Below are 20,563 nucleotides of genomic sequence, written 5' to 3' on the forward strand. Positions count from 1 at the left end.
GATGGAAACAAATGACACTATAATTGTGAATCTGTGCGTGTGTAGGAAAAAAAGAAGAAGAAAAAGAATGTTGTTCAGCTCCAGTAAATGGCCCTGTGTGTGTGTGTGTGTGTGTGTGTGTGTGTGTGTGTGTGTGTGTGTGTGTGTGTGTGTGCGTGTGCGTGTGCGCGCATGTGTGTGTGGGTCGTACTCATGGGACTTGGTTTGTTTTAGTGTGTCTGGTTTAATAGCCTATACTCAGACCATGCAAGTTGGGCACCATAAAGCTATGGGGTCTTGTTTTATTTGCCTTGGTTTTTGTTTTTGCAGTGTTCGCTGCTAAGCGTCTCGTATGATGGCGAGGATGGAGATCCCCTTTTTCAAAAAAGGGATTCAAGTGCATTCAACTCGCCGACCGACCCTTTTGTTTGACGTGTCATCGGGCAAGACTTACCAGCACTGCAGGAGAATGGTGTGTGCAGTGTGGGTTCCCACGGCAACCAGAGTAACAATGTTGGGTTTGTGTCATTTTGTGTGTGTGTGTGTGTGTGTGTGTGTGTGTGTGTGTGTGTGTGTGTGTGTGTGTGTGTGTGTGTGTGTGTGTGTGTGTGTGTGTGTGTGTGTGTGTGTGTGTGTGTGTGTGTGTGTGTGTGTGTGTGTGCACGTGCGTGTGCGCGCGAGCGCGCTAGTGTGTGTGCTAGTGTGTAACTGTAATGGGAGGGGTGGGTGAGGACATTAAAGGAAGGGTTCCTGTCAGTGTGGAGTGGAGTTGTGATCCTCTCCCCCCCACACATGCACACACACAATAGAAGGAGTTCTCAGAAACCACTCAGGAAAAAGGGGTCCTGTAAATCACGTGTGGAAGGTCTGATTAATACATCTGCAGGCTCAATGCAGCAGCTTCAGCCAGGAATCACTTGTATGGCTATAAGACAAACAGCATGCTCACCATCTCGTCTCCTAACAACCTGTGGGTCCCCACATGATTTTGGTGGGGTCAGCAGATGACAGTAAAGTGACTATTTAAGGACTTTTAAGACCTTTTTAATACATTGGCCAAATTGTCAAATAATATAAGAACGAGGGGAAAACAATAGACGATCTATGTTCACAAAGCGAGGTGTAGTGAGCTTGTAGATAGGCTATTTTCACAATGCATCCAAGAAAAAACTAAATGTAATGCCTCAACTCCTACAATTCTTTGTGACAAGTGCTTGTCAGGGTGGGGGGGGGGGTCCTCAATTCAAATGTAATTATTTTAATAATAATATTATAATATATTAATAATATTAATAGTTACCTACTTCCTCCCGAGGGGGAAATTCAGTATATTCAACCAAACCCAGCTGATTCGCTGCCCACAAGGAGCGCATGAGCAACTAGAAGCAGTGCTCTTCCGAGCACAGGTCTCCACCAGGCTGTGCATCCTGGTGGTGCTACTGTATAATAGGCCAATGTATAAAGGGTGGCATATGTTCTTCACCTTAGATCTTTCATGGCAATCGGACGCTGCATGCATGATTTGAAGCATTGTGTTCCAAAAATGTGTTTTGCTAAAGTCTACCTGCTGGTGGCGCTATAACAGGCCAATGTGAAAAAGGTAGCATTTGTTCCTTGACCTAGTGGGAATATGTGTGGCAAATCTCACGGTAATCGCAAGCTGCGTTGATGATTTGAGGCATGTTGTTCAAAAACTGAGCAATCCTGCAAACTTTGGAAGCCAATATTAGCCAATCAGGATGGAATATGAAATATCAGACGGATCGTACTTGATCACATGACTATAGAGATACTGTGTACCGATTTGCATGATTTTTGGATAAAATCTCAAGGAATAATAGGAAAAATTGTGTTTTACATAAGTCGGCCTCCTGGTGGCGCTATAAAAGGCTGATGTGAAAAATGCAGGGAAAGGGTTTTTCCTTGGCCTCTAGGGAATGCGCTTACAAAGTTTGAAACTGATCGATGGAGTTATAGGTAAAACCTCAAATCGGCCTGTTATAGCGCCACCATGAGGCTGCTTTCAAAAATTTTAAGTGGCATTTCTTCTTCGACCTAGTGGGAACGTGTGTGCGCGATTTCATGATAATTGCACTTTGCGTTTGGGATTTGAGGCATTTTGTTCCAAACGGCTCAATCCTACAAACTTTGGAAGCCAATCTTAGCCAATCAGGATGGAATATGAAAAATCGGACAGATCCGTGTCGATCACATGACTGTCGAGATACTGCCTACCGATTTGTAGGATTTTTGGACAAAATCTGTAAGAGTAGTGCACAGAAATGTGTCTTGCGAACATCGGCCACTAGGTGGCGCTAGAAAAAGCCCATTTGAAAAATTTAGGGCAGAGGTTCTAGATTGGCATCCAGGGAATATGTGTGCTCACTTTGGCAGCGACCGGGCCAACGGCGACTGAGATTAGCTGCACACAAACTGCGAGGACACACGGACGGACACACGGACGGACGCACGGACACACGGACACACGGACGGACGGAGGGGAAAACATACTCTCCCTCAGCCTTCGGCTGGTGGAGACAATTAGGGGTTAAGAGTCTTGCTCAGGGACACACATCGACAATGCTACCCTGGCCTGGAATCGAACCTGGGACAACCAGGGGCTCTGGTTCCCCATTCAGGCTCCCTAACCATATTTTGGGAGATCACCAGTTCGATTAGTTTGGTGGGGAGGGGGGGTCCAGTTCAAATTTGATTATTTTGGGGGCCTGAAAAGGTTGAGAACCACTGCTGTAAAACACGCGTTGAAGATCTGATTAATGCAGTCTGCAAGTTCAATGCAGCAGCTTCAGCCAGGAATCAGGATCACTTGTTGTCCGACTACAGCAGTGTTTCTCAAAGTGGATTCCAGGGACTCTGTGGGTTCCTTTAGGGGCGTCTAAATTGACCCTAACGGGTTCATTTGGTTCCATTTGTACACTGTCAGAGTTAAGGGGAGACCTTGAAATGTGAAAGTTTGAGAAACAATGGCTACAGTATTAAAAGAAACACTAACAGCATGCTTTCCATCTTGTCTCCTGACTCAGACACAGCCTTCCAGTGCCACCCGTTGTTGACCTGCATGTCGACTGCTTGATGATGTGACAGAGAAGCAGCCGGGCAAAAAAGAGGCTCACACACACACACCGCGCGCCAAGGTAATCACTTCAACGGAACCGACCCCGTTCCCCATATGTTCAGCCTCGGCAAGTGACATGTTAGGCTATACAACATGTGTTCAACGGTCTGCTGCAGCAGAGGGGCTTTTTCTGGGCAGGATTTATGCCGGGATTTGTTTGATCGTTATGAAATCATGGCACAACTTTGGGTTCGTTCAACTTCAGCAGCTTTTGAGCATTAGGGAGAACAGAAAAGTCAGCTAAGCTGTCAAATGCTGTTACTCGTTTCTGGGTTTGAAATAAAACATGGGCCATTATTCTATATCTATTTGGCCATTATCTATGTATCTACTGTATCTATCTATATACATGATGTCAAAAATCGCAGTTATACACATAGATATACAAACTCACGCAGTGCGTCTCCTCGTTCTGTGATGTGAGCTATAGTACATCTGCTATTTCTGAACATTTCTGAAAAATGTTGAAAGTGAGTTTGGGTCCCTGGCACTAAACATTTTCAGATGGGGAGGGGGGGTCGGCGTCCAAAATACATATCATTTTGGGGGTCCTTCTTTGAGAAAGTTTGAGAGCTACTGATTTAGAAGGCATTTGAAGAGTGAGCCTCGCTCAGGTCTCGATGGGTTAACAGAATCCACCGTTCAAGGCGAGGGGAGGAATGCCGATCTGACACAATGTCACCCGGGCCTCTGGTGATAACACTGCCGTCGTTTGTCACCAAATCAGTGTCTGCTGACACTCATTGTTTTCTCCTATAATCTGCCTCTTTGGGCGAGATCTGAGCGAGATTGAGATGTGGTGGTGGTGGAGATGTCATGGTGTTTTTCGAAAAAGGGGGGGGGGGGATTTGGTAGATGTGGGGGTTTAGAATCGGGGCTTTAGGGTGGGGGGGGGGTCGGGGATTTGGGGGTGGCGGCGGCGGCAGCGGCAGGGGGGGTTGTATCATCTTTCACTCCCCCCCCCCCAGGGAAGACCACATGACCCAACAGAACAGAGCGGAGAGGGAGGGTGTGTGTGTGTGTGTGTGTGTGGGGGGGGGGGGGGGGGGTCTGAGCTTTCAATGAGAACCACATGTAGGACAGAGGGAGGAGGAGGAGAAGGAGGAGGAGGAATGGAAGGGAGGGAGGAGGTGACTAAAAACCCCAGTCTCCACTCTCCAGCAGAGAGAGAGAGAGAGAGAGAGAGAGAGAGAGTTCAGAGCTCTGCTGACATTTTCACCAGACAAGTTTAGGAGGGAAGTGTGTGTGCATGTGTGTGTGTGGTGAGTGAGAGGAGTGCTGTTTACCTCGGTCAGTCAGTGTGTGTACGAGAGCGTGTCAGAGAGACGAGAGGAGAGGAGAGCAGCACTTTAACTTTGTTCCTGGACACCTCACACCGACTGACTGCCCTTTGTGAGGCTATCAGGACCACAGACAGACAGAAGGCTACAGCGGAGAAGAGAAGACAAGTGTGATATTATTTCCATTCTGCTTGAGAGGGACAGAAGGAGAGAGAGAGAGAGAGAAAGAGAGAGAGGGAGCCAACATGTCAAACGCCATCCTGAGAAGAAACTCCAGCAAGGTGGGCTTGCAGAACCTCATGAAGTAAGTGGCTTGTGGGTGATGGATTGATGGATTGATACCGTATTGCTACTCTATTAGTGTAAAGTAAATGTAAACAGCACATGGTACAGTCATTAAGGTTAAAAGGATGACAGGAAAAAAAAGCCCTGGGGACTTGTTTCCAGTGTGGTGATAACACAACAAGACGTTAAAAAAATACAAACAAAATTATGATATGTACAAAGGAGAAAAGGGACATATCATGTGTGCAGGACAGGTACACGAGCCGAGAAAGGTGTGACCGCTATATCTTGTTTCATGTGATTTTGTGCTCTTTGTTTAGGGACACACGCACGCACACGCGCACACACACACTGACACACACAGGTAGCACTCGGGTAACCTGGGAAAGCATTGTCGCAATATTTGGATGATGAATCCTTTGTGTGTGTGCGTGTGTGTGTGTGTGTGTGTGTGTGTGTGTGTGTGTGTGTGTGTGTGTGTGTGTGTGTGTGTGTGTGTGTGTGTGTGTGTGTGTGTGTGTGTGTGTGTGTGTGTGTGCGTGCGTGTGTGCGTGTGCATTGTGTGTATAGTATGGTAGTAAGTGTGTATATGTGTGCATTGTAGCGTGTACACATTATCACTTAATTTCTCCGCTTGTGTCTCTGGCAGTGAGAGCACAAATGTAACCAAATTGCCCAATCTTTTATTCCAGTTGTACTCTCTCTCTCTCTCTCTCAGAGAGAGTGAAATTGATCTGGACTGTTTATACACAGCTGAATCTGACCTCTGTTCCGTAAACATGTCAGCCTGATTATGAACAGAGGGGGGATTACTGTGTGTGTGTGTGTGTGTGTGTGTGTGTGTGTGTGTGTGTGTGTGTGTGTGTGTGTGTGTGTGTGTGTGTGTGTGTGTGTGTGTGTGTGTGTGTGTGTGTGTGTGTGTGTGTGTGTGTGTGTGTGTGTGTGTGTGTGTGTGTGGGTGGGGGCTCCCCTTACAGCGAGGGGGAGGTATTTCAAAGAGCGGCGCGGTGGGTCCATCGTCGCTGACAGGAGCTGGGCACCGGGCGTGAACACATGCATGACTAGTCACCTGAAGGTGACCCTGCGAGCTTTCACTCGCTCACCTCGAAGGGTTGTTTCAGTTCCCACCAATATCCTTGTCTCTTTGGGGTCACTCTACGTTTGATGGGACCGCTGTGTGTGTGTGCGCCTGTGCGTGTGTGAGTGTAGGTGTAGGTAGATGGGTGGATTGATGAGAATGCACCATAAAGAAAAAAAAATCCCAAGCATACCGTAGGGTCGCAAGCCATTTTTGGATTTTGAAATTCCGTTTTTCTAACATTTTTCAAAACCCTTTCTGAACATGAAACCATATGTACAGTATATATTTGGAAGAGGGCTTACGTTATTAATTCATAATGTACTTTTGTAAGTTTGGGTCCCGGGGATATACACCAAATGTTTCTCTTGGTTCTGGAGCTGAAAAGGTTTGGCAACCCGAACCCCCCTGGTACTAGTAGAGACCTGAGGAGCTGAGAAGTTGGGAAACGAGGAAATACATGTGGAAAGACAGGGTGGACCCGTCACCCCACCCAGGAAGAGTAGCAGTCACTACTAAAGGATCAGCTAATGGGGGTCCAAACACAACAGTAAAACAGTAAAACTATAAAGACACAGGGAGGCCCTAACGGTATACGTAAAGATAAGAGACCACAACAAAGAGAGACAGACAGACAGACAGGGTAAGAGGAGTGTGTAGTAGACACTAGACAGGTCCTGAGGCCAGAGTCTTTAGTGGCCCATAGGCTCCTCTGATTGAAACAGAGGGAAATTGAACCAGTGACCTGTGTGACCTGTGTCAGAGGTGACGTGGATACCTCTTTGTTCTCAGGGCTGCTTACGGGTGTCGGCATGTTCCTTACCTTAGCTAATGCTGCTTCTTATGCAGGATTTGTGTGTGTGTGACTGTGTGACTGTGTGTGTGTGTGTGTGTGTGTGTGTGTGTGTGTGTGTGTGTGTGTGTGTGTGTGTGTGTGTGTGTGTGTGTGTGTGTGTGTGTGTGTGTTCATGGGAGAGTTGCTCTTTAGATCGCTGGAGGTGTGCGGTAAACCGATATTCTCAACTGTAGAGCAGTGGTTCTCAAAGTGGATTTCAGTGACTCTCTATTCCTTTATGGGGGTCTAAATTGACCCATACAAGTCTGTAACTTTGACGGTGTACAAGTGGAACCAAAGACACCCATACGGGTCCCTTTGGTTCCATTTATACACTGTCAAAGTTAAGAGGAGACCTTCAAATTTCAGTTTGAGAACCACTAGAGATTAGAGGAAGGAACTTGGACAAACACAAGGAAATGCATGCCGTTACGCCAGTGTCTCTCAAACGTTTTACATTTTAAGGACCCCCCGGGTTCATTTGGTTCCATTTGTATACTGTCAAGAGTTTCAGTCGTGTAAGGGGCAATTTAGAACCCCCCTCAAGGAACCCAGAGAGTCCCTGGACCACAGTTTCAGAACCACTGCGTTACACTAATCATGTTTCATGTTTAATGCAAGCACACACACACTCTCTAGTCTACAACATGTACTGTATACACAGCACTGAACACTCATACATTTGTAGCATTCCTGTCTGAATGCTTTCAGACACAGGAAACACTTCAGGAATAACGTGTTGAAATTCAAACAGCTGCTACATATTTTCATTAAAGTTCTCACATTGTTGGAGTCCTCTCCAACATGGCGTTGGGGACGGGACGGGAGGGGGTTGTTTTGAGTCTGGGGGAGTCCTGAGTGTTTGAGGTCAAGGGTTCGACGGAGGACCACCACAAATATAGTTTCTGAAGACAAACTTATTGTGTTGAAGCGGCAATAAACTATTATTGGGAGCAGTTTAATTTGACAGTGTCCACTGTGCAGCAACTTTATTTGACCTGTGTTGACCAGTTAAGGCCTGTCCATACTCTCTCAGACCTTGATGGGGTTCCAGGGGGTCCTCAGCTAAATTAGTTAGATATACATAAGTATCTAAATCAGTTTTTACATGTTAACATTGGCTATTTGAAAATACAGTATACAAGCTCACAATTCGTCAAAAAAATGCCTCACAGTGTGAGGGTTGTGATTTGTCGTTATCCTTTCCTTCCCAAATTGGCCACCTTGACGCCCCCCACTTTGAAAAGCACAGTTTCAGGTGAAGCAGGTGGAAACAGTGTTGAACAGTGTTGTCTGGACTCTCTGGAGGGTGTGGCGTGCTGGCCAGGTCCAGGATCAACCTCTAAAGCCCTCTCTCTCTGTCCTGCCAAATCTCTCCTTTCTCTCACTCAACAGGGTGCATCTTTACAACTCAATGCCCTGCATTCATCTCAGGGACCTGCTCTCTCTCTCTCTCTCTCTCTCTCTCTCTCTCTCTCTCTCTCTCTCTCTCTCTCTCTCTCTCTCTCTGCATGGACCATAGCAGTGTTGTAAAAACAGCTGCGGTAGCCGAGTAGAATCGTATATAGAATATATTATCAACAACAACAAATAAGAAGAAAAGGTCACGGCAACACTTGTTTACACTGCACCCTCGTGACAGTCCTCATGGGCCAGCTTTGCACAGGACCAATTTTAACTTCTCTACTAATTAACACCTCAACATAAACTACCGGTTAAAGCAATTGAGTGATTATTTTCATGAATGGATGGATGGAATAACATTAGACTACCATAAGGATAGCACTCGAAATTCCCCTTTAAGGGACAGTGAGAGAGAGACACTAGTAGGGGAAGAAGACGTGCAGTAAAGAACGTGGGGTCAGATTCGAAACCGGGCTAAATCGACTATCATACCTGCTACTCTGTTCCGCGAACCTATACCTTCCTGACCACATGGACGTAATCCTTATTTATGTGGTATGCACTCTTATCCTAAGCTACCGGGGCGCCTCCCCACTTGCAATGATTCTTTATAATGTGCTGAACTTTACTCGGCTCATCGCATTTTATATAAACTTTGTGACATGACGTACGGTAGCTTGGCCAGCGCAGTGAGCTTTGAGGATCTGATTAATGCGCGTTAGAGGAGATAACCGCTGGTGAAGTGGCAGCCACGCAGTGGTATGAGAGGCACTAATCCACGGCACTCACAGCAGATGGCATCACTCTGGTTGAAGACGGATGAATGACATCACCTTCCCACAGATACTCCTCCTCAGGCACGTGCACACATAGACCTCAAAGGGGGCTTGAGCCCCTGCCCTTTTATCCGTCTTCAGACCATGAATGCAGTTTTTGAAGCGGTGAAAGCCGCTTCCAAGGTGTGGCTTTGTCTGTCCCATGTCTGTCCCGTGCATGCAGAATTGAGGATTGGTCAAGCTTCACATGACAATTTGGCTCTCTAGACAAAATCATTCAGAATTCAGAATTCATGAAAATATAGAACTAAAGCACATAGAAAGTATAGATATAGAAGATAGAATGTATAGATCTAGAACACAGATTTCATAGCTCTAGAACACATAGAATAAGAATTCACCGCTTCACTTCGAACCGAGGTTCGATTTTTACTATGGTGAAAGAAATGCAAATGCCCTCTTTCCATAATAACTGGCCATTGTATAACATGATAACATCAGAAGCGGGTGGCCATACCTGAAGGCAGCATTCAAGAGAATTGCCTTGTCCAAACTCTCCTGAACTTGAATGCAGCATCTTATGTTGAAAGAATTGCCCTCTCTGTGTAGAAATCCATGCCGTTACGCCGCATCTCCAGTATTCACTTGATTATGCTTAGTTCAGTGTGGCATCAAGTACCGAAAATAGACGACCTCCAAGTTCACAACACGTCGCGCTGCAACGCGTTGTGAGCTTGGAGGTCGGCTATTTTCGATATTTTCACAAAAGGCCCTTATAGAAATCAGCCCCTGCCTCTCTAACGTTCTCTGCACGTCCCTGCTCCTCCTCCATCCCTAACGTGTTGGATCACTCGCAGTACGTCAGCGTCTGTCTAACATTATTTCAGATTTATCTTCCTGTGAGTCAGACTAAAGACTCACTGGAGACAGACTCATAGTCATGTTGGCGGATGGTGCAGGACGGGAGGCTGCATGATGAAAGGCACGCCGTGGTGAAAGCACAACGCTGATGACACCTGGCCCTTCAACCACTTGAACCTTTGTAGTAGGCTACGTCATGGTGAAAATAGCTGATGTACAGAGCTGGCGACGTGTCGCAACACGAGGCGCTGTGAGCCTACAGATTGTTGCGTAATGTTCAAACATATTTTGATGAATTTTCATGAATCCAACTTTTCTGAGCGTTGATTTCTACAAATGTATTACTTTTTTGCAATTTTTACTGAATATTCATGCATTTTTGCCTAATGCCACACTTTTGCCCAGTTTTAATCCACTTTCACCTATTGTGTCCTGCCCAGAAGGGCTCCTGATTGGCTACGATTGCCTTCTAGTTTGTGTATGCGATGTGACGGTCGGTCGCTTATCTCCCGATTAGGGAGTCTTACTGGTGTCCTGCCCAGAATATAGGGATGTTAAGGGTTGTGTGGTAAAAAAAAAAAAGAGGAGAAAACAACAACCTTATTACAGTGTTGTGTCTCATTGATATATATTCCAAAGTGACACAGGTATATTTTATTTACAGTATTAGGCACCCAAGGGAAGTAGCGACACAAGCGCACGAAGCACAATAATTACACAAGTGTCTCACTCTCTGGGGCAGAATCCAACGTCAGGGGTGTGAGGCCCCAAAAAAACATGTTTTTGATCCGATTCCTCTGCCATTCGTCTGAGCGGCTTAGGGCAGGCAGGCATGCAGAGCTGGCCTGGCCTGCTTTTAATCAGCCTCAGAGTGAGAGAGGGAGAGCTCTTTACCCTGCACTGACATCGCCTCTGATCTCTCAGGATGGTTCTGAACCGCGTTGCCAGATTTTGGCGAGAGAAGCGATCCGATTTATATGAAAACAAGCGACCTATGGGCCGAGAGCACTTTTAACCTATACCAAGGGTCTTCAACAGGGGGTCCGGGACCCCTAGGGGGTCCTCAGAGTTACTACAGGGGGTCCTCCAACTCTTTGTGTGAGAAACCTTTTTCCTGAGAACTTTAGCCAAAAATAGCAGATCTGCTCACAATGCCTCCCGCTGCGAGGCGTTGTGGGCTTGTAGATCAGCTATTTGAGGCAAAGGGGTTTAGTGTAGAGGGGGAAAAAAGCAGACTAAGTACAGAGTGAAAGGTCAAGTTTATTTAGTATTGACGGTTCAAGTGGTTAAATATCTGAAAACACAAATTGTCATGAATCCAAAATACACTGATGATTGTGCTGTCAAACGATTAAACTATATGGAATCTATGAACAGGTTGTGGGGGTCCCTGCTTCATCTCTCTCTCAACTAAGGGGTCCTTGGCCTGAAAACGTTGAAGACCCCTGACCTATACTGTGTGTAACACCAAGGATTCGAACCCGGGTCTCCCGCATGGAAGTCTGATATCTTAACCACTGGACCAAAGGGATGTTCCGACGGACTGGGGGAGAAATTAGACTTTTGACACCATCAGGCTGAGGCAGTGAGTCACTCTGCTGCATACTGTACATACTGTACATCGCTATTTTAAAAAAGAAGACGTTCCACAAGCTCACAACACGTTGTAGATCTGCTATTTTCAAAAGAATCCTGAGGAACCCGCAAACTACCATCATTTACAATTGACTGTTAACAGAGAAACAAGCCCCAAAGTCGCTTGTAATGAGCAGAACTGGCAACACTGGTTTCTGAACCGCCTGTGATGGTGGTGATGTCACTCAGGAAGCATCCAGGTAGAGAGAGGTAGAGAGAGGTGGAGAGAGAGAGAGAGAGAGAGAGAGAGGTGGAGAGAGAGAGAGTGTAGTGTGGGAGAGCAGTGCGTTCTCCTCCGCTAACCTGCATCAAAAACACATTGGTTGTATAATCCCCCCTCCTGAGCACCCTGACCCCTAAAACCCACCGTGCCAGAGTGGGTGTACTCTCTGTTTATGATACGAGGAGATAAGGCACTCACTCTGGAATGTGGGGGAGTGTGTGTGTGTGTGTGTGTGTGTGTGTGTGTGTGTGTGTGTGTGTGTGTGTGTGTGTGTGTGTGTGTGTGTGTGTGTGTGTGTGTGTGTGTGTGTGTGTGTGTGTGTGTGTGTGTGTGTGTGTGTGTGTGTGTGTGTGCGCGCGTGTGTGTGTGACTGTTGAGTGAAGGGGGCACTGAACTCTGCCTTCTCTCCCTCTCTCCCTCCCTCCCCTATGAGCTTTGCCGAAGGTTGTCAGGCTTAGGACAAGGGGAAATAAAGTAAACAACACGGGGTTTCCTGTTTCCAGGGGTCATGTCACTCTGATTATACGGAGCATTGATGGGCAGAGAGAGAGAGAGAGAGAGAGAGAGAGACGCTTATGTTTTTACCGATTATGCACCACATTAATATACTGCTGTCATCTGTTTCAAACGTTGACGAACATTAACAAAATCAAATATGGTTTCAGATCTGAGCCAAGTCTACTGCATTAGGAGGCATGTCTGAAGCGTGAAGCCTAGCTGTCTTGGATGGCAAGACAGCTAGGCTGTCCAGATGTAAAACCAGATGATGATACCAAGCTAACCTTTCTAGTATAACTATTTCTAACAGAAAATGCACAATTTGTATAGTTTCAGCAGTGGTGGAAAAAGTACTCACATTCTTTACTTAATTAAGTGAAAGTATCGATACTGCAATGTAGAAATACTCTGTTAGGGCACGGTCACACACTGCACGTTTATTCTACCGTAGGGTGGATTCTGCCAATGCTTTCCAAACAGAAAACATAGGCTACTGTTTTATTAGCCTAACCTGACCTCCCCCTAACCATTCTATTGTAAATACCATTTATTTTTGCACTTGCAAAAGTGTGGTGTGCCCTTACAAGTAAAAGTCCAGAATTCAAAATTGACTAGAGTAAAAGTACAGAAGTATTGGTATCAAAGTACTTACTTAAAGTACCAAAAGTAGAAAGTACTCTACTACTCATTCTGCAGAATGTCTCATGTATAAATTGTATGTAAAATCGTTTGAAAATCTACAAGCAAAGCAAAGCGACGCATTATGAGCTTGTAGATCGGCTATTTTCAAATGGCCAAAATGTACATACTGTAGGGTTGAAGTGGTTATATTGTATGTTTTGTAATAATAATCAAAATATACAAAGTAACTAGCTAAAGTTTGTAATGGAGTAAAAGTACAATATTTGCCTTTGAGATGTAGTGGAGTAGAAGTAGAAGTAAAAGTATTGCAAATTGGAAATACTCAAGTAAAGTAAAAATACCTCAACATTTTACTTAAGTACAGCACTTGTGTAAACATAGTTACTTTACACCACTGTTCGTCAGATACAGTAGTCTCCTCTCTAGTACTGTAACACATCTCTGTTTACAGAGAGAGAGAGCTGTACTGTCCCTTATCTGTCCCACCGTGGTCGGTAAAGACTAGCAGTAGATTAGGTGGTTTGTCATCAATCCAGAAATGCTTGGAATGTCATACTGATCAGCAGGTAGCATCGCCAACCCGATAACCTCCCACTTTGTTTAATAATGTTAAAATGTTGAGAAGCCCGTCAGTCCACCAGGATAACCTCCCACTGTTCAATGACGTTTAAATATTTGCCCTTTCAATTAATGATTCATTGAGTAATTTTGAAGCAAAATTATTCTTTAATGCAGTGTTTCTCAAAGTGGATTCCAGGGACTCTGTGGGTTCTTTTATGGGGGTATAAATTGACCCATACAAGCCTGTACCTCTGATGGTGTACAAATGGAACCAAATGGACCCGTTCGGGTCCATTTGGTTCCATTTGTACACTGTCAGAGTTAAGGGGAGACCTTTGAAAGTTTGAGAAACACTGCTTTAATGAATGATTTATTGAGTCATTTGAACCAAAAAATATGTTTTAGTCCTCATTGGACCCACATTACTGACACATAGATACATGTCTATCAGGACATTACATCCTCAATCTCACTGGGTGAAAGAGTGACATTTCACATAACCCCCTCTGAGCCAGACCCAGACTTTTGGTTTTATAGGAAATGAGCTGTGCACCATTTGTGCTCAGCAAAAGGAGAGGATGGGGTGCAGACACCCAGCCATAACCCCCAGAACATGGTGATTACTGTCTGGCAGCTTTTAGAGAGACAGAGAGGGACCCCCCGCCCAGGGGGGACGGACCGGACCCCCAGCCTAGCTAGCACACTGCTGGTCCCTTCATGGCTACTGTGACAACCCTGTCTGCCCGCATTGACGTCGTCACCTCTGGGTCCACGCTGTGTCTTCAGTGATAAATTAAAAAGGGGGGAGAAAGCCTTAAACGTTAAAAGCAGCTTTTTGAACGAAATGTCGAGAAAGTGACAACCCTTTTAAGACCTGGGGCCGATTATGCAAATGCCAATTCTCATCCCTATTCTGGGCATGTCATAAATAGCCAAACACTGGCAGATCTGCAAGCTCACCGTTGTGGAACTTGTAGATCGGCTGTTTCTGGTGAAGAGATTCACTGAAAACAAGTGGTTAATGTATACCGTGTTGTGTACACAGAACATAGCTAGCAAGTAGTATGAGGCTATATAGACTCTCCAGTTGCAACTGAATTAATGCAAGTCTCCTCTAAGCTTGTTTGTTGGGTGACATATGCCTCTTTTCTGGGAATTCTCTCTCTCTCTCTCGTTTTTTTGTATACTGTCAACATGCTGTTGTGTCTGAGTGATTCAGTACCCTCTGCTGTTGTAACTTGTTTCAAGACAACAATGACATCATCTCACAAGCGTTTCCCAACCATCTCCTCCTCCTCAGTGTAACGGTGCGGTAGGAGACATTTCACCACTTCGCGCTTTCGGGCTTCGCGCTTTCGGGACTTTCCCGTCTAAATTAACCCCCCCTCGAACTCTGCAGGAATTGCAACAAAGTAAAGCCAACATGTTTTGACTTTGGTCATCCAACTAGTTACGTAAGTCCATGCCATAATAACAGCTTGTATTCTTAAATTGAAAGGTGCTATTATGCGGCACGTGCTTATTGTTGCTTTCCCCCTTTCTTTTCCTGAGAGTGAAGATGCTTTTTTTTCTCCGCTCTTTTCGATTTCTTGCTCTCTTTTGCTCTCTTTCCGGTGAAACATTTAGTTGACAAAACAATGGAGTGATATCTGGATGACACGCTTAGATACAGAGCGTATAGATTACAGACCAGGTGATAAGTGAGAGAGAAAGGGGATGTTATTTGCTCAGTGTTACTGTATCTCCAGTATACAGTATCTGTGTGTTTTTGTGTGCAGGTTATATTTCCTGGGAATCCTGGCTCAGAATGGGCCTTTGGAATGCCTTTATTTTACAGTTATTCTGTGGACCATTTGATAAACAAATATGTAGTTTCCAGCAAGGATCAGAATCAGCTTTATTGTAACATCACAGGTTTACACAAGTAAAAAAGCGGGTGAAATTTGTTTTCGTGCATAGTTCCCATCGTATCGTTAACGAAGAAAGGGAAGAAGAAGAATGGATACAAAAGTCAGTTCGTTGTACATGGGATTAAGGTGCAAAATGTCAGTGCGTGTTGACCGCGTAATCCACATAAAGTAGACTGACACTGTATGATCATGTTGGCCAGCACTCATTTACACAAACAAAACAAAACAAAAAAACACCAAAAGTTATTGTACAATTGCAGAGATAAGAGGTTTCTGCCCGCCTACAGCAACGTTATCTGTACTTGGGCAAGGACTTAGGACAGGGAAAACCCTGGTGTGTCTGTGTGCTTTGCGAGTTGAATTTACAGGAAAACCTCTGACGTATCGCCGGGCTTGAGGTCAACGGCTGTTTTCCTGTCCTGCCATGAACCCTGGCTGGGTGTGCAGTACGTCTCTGTCTTCACCATCCAGGTGCTCCAGAGGGGTCCGCGAAAATGAGTCATCATTGGTGGAGCAACTCAACATTCAACACTTGGGACATTCGGGAGTCGTAACCTAGACCTAGTTTTCCACTCGTAAAGAAGTTTGATGACTGTCGATAATAGCAGTGATGCGGACACTTCATGGTGACATTCATTACAGACTGGGCTCACTGGCCGGCCCTGTCTGGAAGTCTGGTCGGAACATTTACGCACCGCAATAAAGGGGGCAGGGTTGCACCAAATTCTGGGCCCTGGGTACAAGGATTCACCGTGGGCCCCCCATGAATGTTCTCCATAGGGGGAGGGGGTTTAACCCATTTAGACTGGGAACGCATTATTTTGTGCGTTAACTATTGAAAAATAGCAAGCAGATAGGCCTATTTCAAATCCTTCTGAGGTTTTTTGAAAAAAATATGTTTCTATGTAAGTGGTGCTCAAACGTTTTCATGTCAAGGACCCCCAAAATGATATTTGGCCACGGACCCCCATCTCAAAATATTTAGTTCCAGGGACCCCCCCCAGAAGTGAAATTTGAGTTACAAATGTTCGCTTAAAAAAAACATATATTCAAAGATTTGCACACATTTTCATGACTTTTTAAAAATAGCAGATCTACAAGCTTGCTGTAAGCTTGTATATCTACTATTTTTCAATAGTTAAAGCATAAAATAATTAAGGCCCCTCCACCTTGGGCCCTAGTAACTCAGTCCCACTCCCCCCCCCCCCCCCCTGTGACGCCCCTGGACAGGGGTGGCGTAGGGACAGGGCACACTGTCCAAAGCCGCAGTGTTCATTTAACCCTGAGAGAGTGTAAAAATAGATCTGTAAAAGGGTCACACACAGCGTTCTGACTTCATAGTTCACGAGGAAGCACTGAATGTGACCTTTTTACCACAATAGCCGCATTGTGAGATGTACACAATACGGATGAAATGCACACCGATATACAGTCGTAGTGTTGCTGTCGGGCACAAACCTCTTATCTCCATATTCTAACGTTTTGTTTTTGAACGGTGCTAACCGCTCCCACGTCTGGCTTTGTGTGCATATCCGTATGAGTGTCCGTATGAGCACGAGACTAACGTCATAGAAGGTACACAGAGACAGGACAGAACGGCCCATACAAGGAGATATGCACGTGTGTCGTGTTTGATAGTATGCCGAACAGGTGCGATTTCTTTGTAAATTAATGCTCTACTTGATCATACCACAGCAATACTACAAAAGTATCTAAAGTAGCAGATCGGTCTGCTACATTAGCCGTTTTTGAATTTTGAATCCTGAAAAATGGTTTTGGACATATGAGGTTTCCACCCGACAGAGGCGATGTTATGTATCTGTTGCTCCAAACAGATGTCTGGCACACAGCTGTGTGGTGTGGGTCACGTTATCGGTCTGATGATGAGCCAGAACTCCTGGCACTTCCTGAAATCACACTCACCTGTGACACCTAACACGAAAGCCCTTCGGGGCCTGTTTGTCTTTATAGCTCGCCTCGGAAGCACTCCTCGAAGGAAGGGCAGCACGCTCAGACATGCTTCAGCCGTGAAATTTTACAAGCAGTAAAAAAAGGATACAGTCAGTCAAAAAGAGACAAAGCGTTCATGATCGGCACAATCAAAACATGCAAAAAGAAAAATATCCCCCACCCCTTAAATCCTATATACTTTGTTGACCGGTGTCTCCCTCAGGGGTCTATACAGTATATACTTCACTTGGCCCCCTCCTTTTCCCCCTCTATAATAGCTGATTTATCTACAAACTGACAACGCTGCGTCACAGTCGGCGTTGCGTTTGTGAGATGGATCGTGCACACATTGATGTTATTTTCTGGCCTAGCGCAAAACTGTGGTGAAGATTTGTAGTGCAGGGACCTGGCTGCAACGTGTCCAAAGAGTCAACTTTCAAGCTCCCGAGCTACAAAGAGGGAGCCAAATCCCACGCAAGAAGCCCTTTGTTTTTCACCTCCAACAAACACACTTGACGTCAATTCCCTCAGATTTGCATGTGCACAAAGGCGTGACACAAAAATAATTTCTGCAGAACATTCATCTATTCTGGGGCTTGTCATATTATGATGAGCCCAGCACAGGAACTCTATAGGGTTCATGTGTTTAATTTGGACACTCACTATTTTAGGTATTTTCTGCTGCTGCCTTTCAGCTTCATCATTGAGATGAATCTGTTGCGTCTCTGCCAGGAGAGACAACATCGGTCCAATTCAAACCAGACTCTTGGCACGTCTTCTCTCACTAGGCCTACTACTGTCAATTACTTGAGGGGAGGAAGAGGTTTCTCTCGCTCCCCCGCTGTGGACCGAGATGACGAAGAGGAGAGAAATGTATTTCGGTTGATTTGCGTCACTGAGGAACAAGGAAAAAGGAGAAGAGAGAGAGAGAGAGAGAGAGAGAGAGAGAGAGAGAGAGAGAGAAAGAAGAGAGAGAGCAAAGACATTATTATTAATCCTGATCATTTCACATGTCTCCTTTAGCAGGACACTCTTGTCTTAATCAAGAGCGATTTACAGTAGGCAAGGTAAACACAAGGTAAAACATCAAATGCATAGAGATAGTAATCTAGGATCATAGGTAAACCAAGAACCTATCATCATCAGTCTAAAGTAGTATCAGAAAATAAATAGTTTGATGCCAGGTCAAAAAATAATTACCTGGCATCTGTCTAAATAATATATAAATGGCATTTTAACCTTTTGCATAAACTTGCAAGGTTGTCAAGGCTAGGGCAAGTAAGTGCAAATTACGGCGTAAGATTGGGAGTGAGTCTGCAGTTCTAACTGCAATGGGGACAGCGAGTTTGTTCCGCAGTTTGGTAGCCAGAAGGGAGAAGAGTCTGGGACATGTGGAGCATTGTCCCGGATGTTTTAGGGAAGGTTCTGACAATGAGTGGGAGGGTTTGTAGGGTTGGATCAGGTTTTGATAATATTAGACTCAGACATTAGACATGGAGCCAAACATGAGATAATCCCTCAAAGTTGATTATAGGGTATAATAATGAGCAGTCACATAGGTTTGGTTAAATAGCCTTGGTGTTTTTAAGATCCCCTCCCCTTTATAAATCAGGGTGGTGTCACAGTTGTTGCCAGGCTGGTTACAGTATTTCCCAACATGATGGGTCAAAATGCCAAAACAAACTAGTAAACTAGATACAGCTGCAAACTGAAATCTACATAGAATTAATATATTCACAGCGTGGCGCCTATGAGGTGATCCGTCTAGATGGCTGACAGATGAATAAAAAGTTTGAGAACCAATGTTCTAGATTTGATTGGAACATATTGTTTCTCAAACACAGACTCCCTTAACTTGACATTATACAAATGGAACCAAATGGACCCTTTGATTCCATTTGTATTCTGTCAGAGTTACAGACTTGAAAGGGTAAATTCAGAACTCCCTCAAGGAACTGGTCTCATAGCCTGATTGCCCAAGTAATTTTTGTATGGTTTTCAGGAGAGAGACACAAAAAATATATATATATATTTTTTTTTCAAGTTATTCCAACCAGTTCCTTTCCCCTCCATCAGGCGCCCTGGCTGGCCAGGGGGAGGCATTATAGAGACCAGGATTACTGCATGTTTTTGTGAGGGTATCTACCCTAGGAGACAGGGGGAGAACAACTCCACACAGAAATGCCCTTTCGCCAACTCCACCTAGGGTGTGGGCGCTGATGACACAGAGGAGGGAACACGCCCCCAGTGCCCACAGCTTCCCCCGGCGGGAATTGAACCCAGGACCTTCTAGCTTTGAGGCAACAGCACTGCCGCCTTGGCTACATACATTCTGCCTATATATGTAAACTAGATGAGTTAATCCATGAATGTTTTTGAGCAGTACTAATCACTCCTACGTCTGTCTGCTTTATGTGTCCCTATGTCCATGTCCCTATGTTTGTAGTACGAGACTAAAGTCACACGTCATAGAAAGTACACAGAGACTGATATCACCACAGCTGATGTCATGGACAGAACGGCCTGTTTGATACTGTGCGAAGTGGATGCAATTTGTCCTCATGAATTCATAATCTCAGATCCACCGTCACACAATCTCTCCATATTTGGGAAAGACTGGTGTCGGAGATCCACATGGGTCCAATATAATAGTCCTAGCTTAACTTTCTTTTGAGGATCGTGGGGTTTTGGGCATCGTTTAAGCCTTTTTTGTTTTTAGGCTTTAGGTTCTTTAGGTAGGTAACAGTGTAGAGAGACAGGAGAGAGTAAGTAGTAGGGAGTGACATTCAGTGAACGATCCGGTCAGCCCACTAAAACATGACTTTCAAATGCTTCCCTGCAGCTGACTAAACTTTTCCCGGTGATCATTAGCAGCAAATGCTCTTCTACTCTGCCAAGAAGATTAAAACAAACCCCCTAAAAGTTATCTTTGAGTGTGATCCTCCTGTTCTGCACTGAACCTTAACCCTCCATGATGCCACAGAGTCTGAGGTCACAGAGACCCTATTGTCCAGAGAACCCATGACATGAGTAACGTGGTACAACACACCGGTGACCTCCACCCAGCTGCACCGTGACCTCTGTACCTCTGTCCTTTCCCTTGTTTCCTTCCCTCTCTCTCTCTCTCTCTCTCTCTCTCTCTCTCTCTCTCTCTCCCTCCCTGCTCCACACCGTGATGGCAAACTACTGATGTCACTGCAATAAGAACACAGGAAAGACTGGGTTGCAACCATTGTTGCCAAATCTTGCAAGCAGGTCTATGAAAACAAGCCCCAGAGAAGTGACTAGTATTAGGCTACATACATGAGACCTTTAAACCTATGTAAAAATGTGATCATTTTTAGCAACACGAATCTTGTACCCTCGTCCTCTTTTTGTTAATCAAAGCCTGTGTAGAGATGTGGGGCAGAGGGGACGAGAGGTTTGCGACAGCCTGAAAACACGGCAAGAAAGTTTGTTGTCGCTGACGTTCGGGGTGAGGGGTTATTATGGGCCATCCCACCTACGTTG

The 20,563-nt window shown here is 45.2% G+C and overlaps 1 protein-coding gene across 5 annotated transcripts in view; it reads left to right on the forward strand.

Moving 5' to 3' along the window:
- The first annotated feature begins 4,304 nt into the window (after positions 1–4,304).
- The window catches only part of lsp1a (lymphocyte specific protein 1 a), a 65,080-nt gene continuing 48,821 nt past the window's right edge, over positions 4,305–20,563 (forward strand). For all 5 annotated transcript variants that reach the window (XM_080737630.1, XM_080737626.1, XM_080737628.1 and 2 more), the window contains exon 1: positions 4,305–4,699. In XM_080737630.1, coding sequence (XP_080593756.1) covers positions 4,641–4,699 — 59 coding nt within the window. In that variant the 5' untranslated portion in view covers positions 4,305–4,640. The remainder of the gene's footprint in view (positions 4,700–20,563) is intronic.

The sequence above is a fragment of the Nannobrachium achirus genome (genome assembly GCF_963921795.1).
Source record: "Nannobrachium achirus genome assembly, chromosome: 11".
Lineage (NCBI taxonomy): Eukaryota > Metazoa > Chordata > Actinopteri > Myctophiformes > Myctophidae > Nannobrachium > Nannobrachium achirus.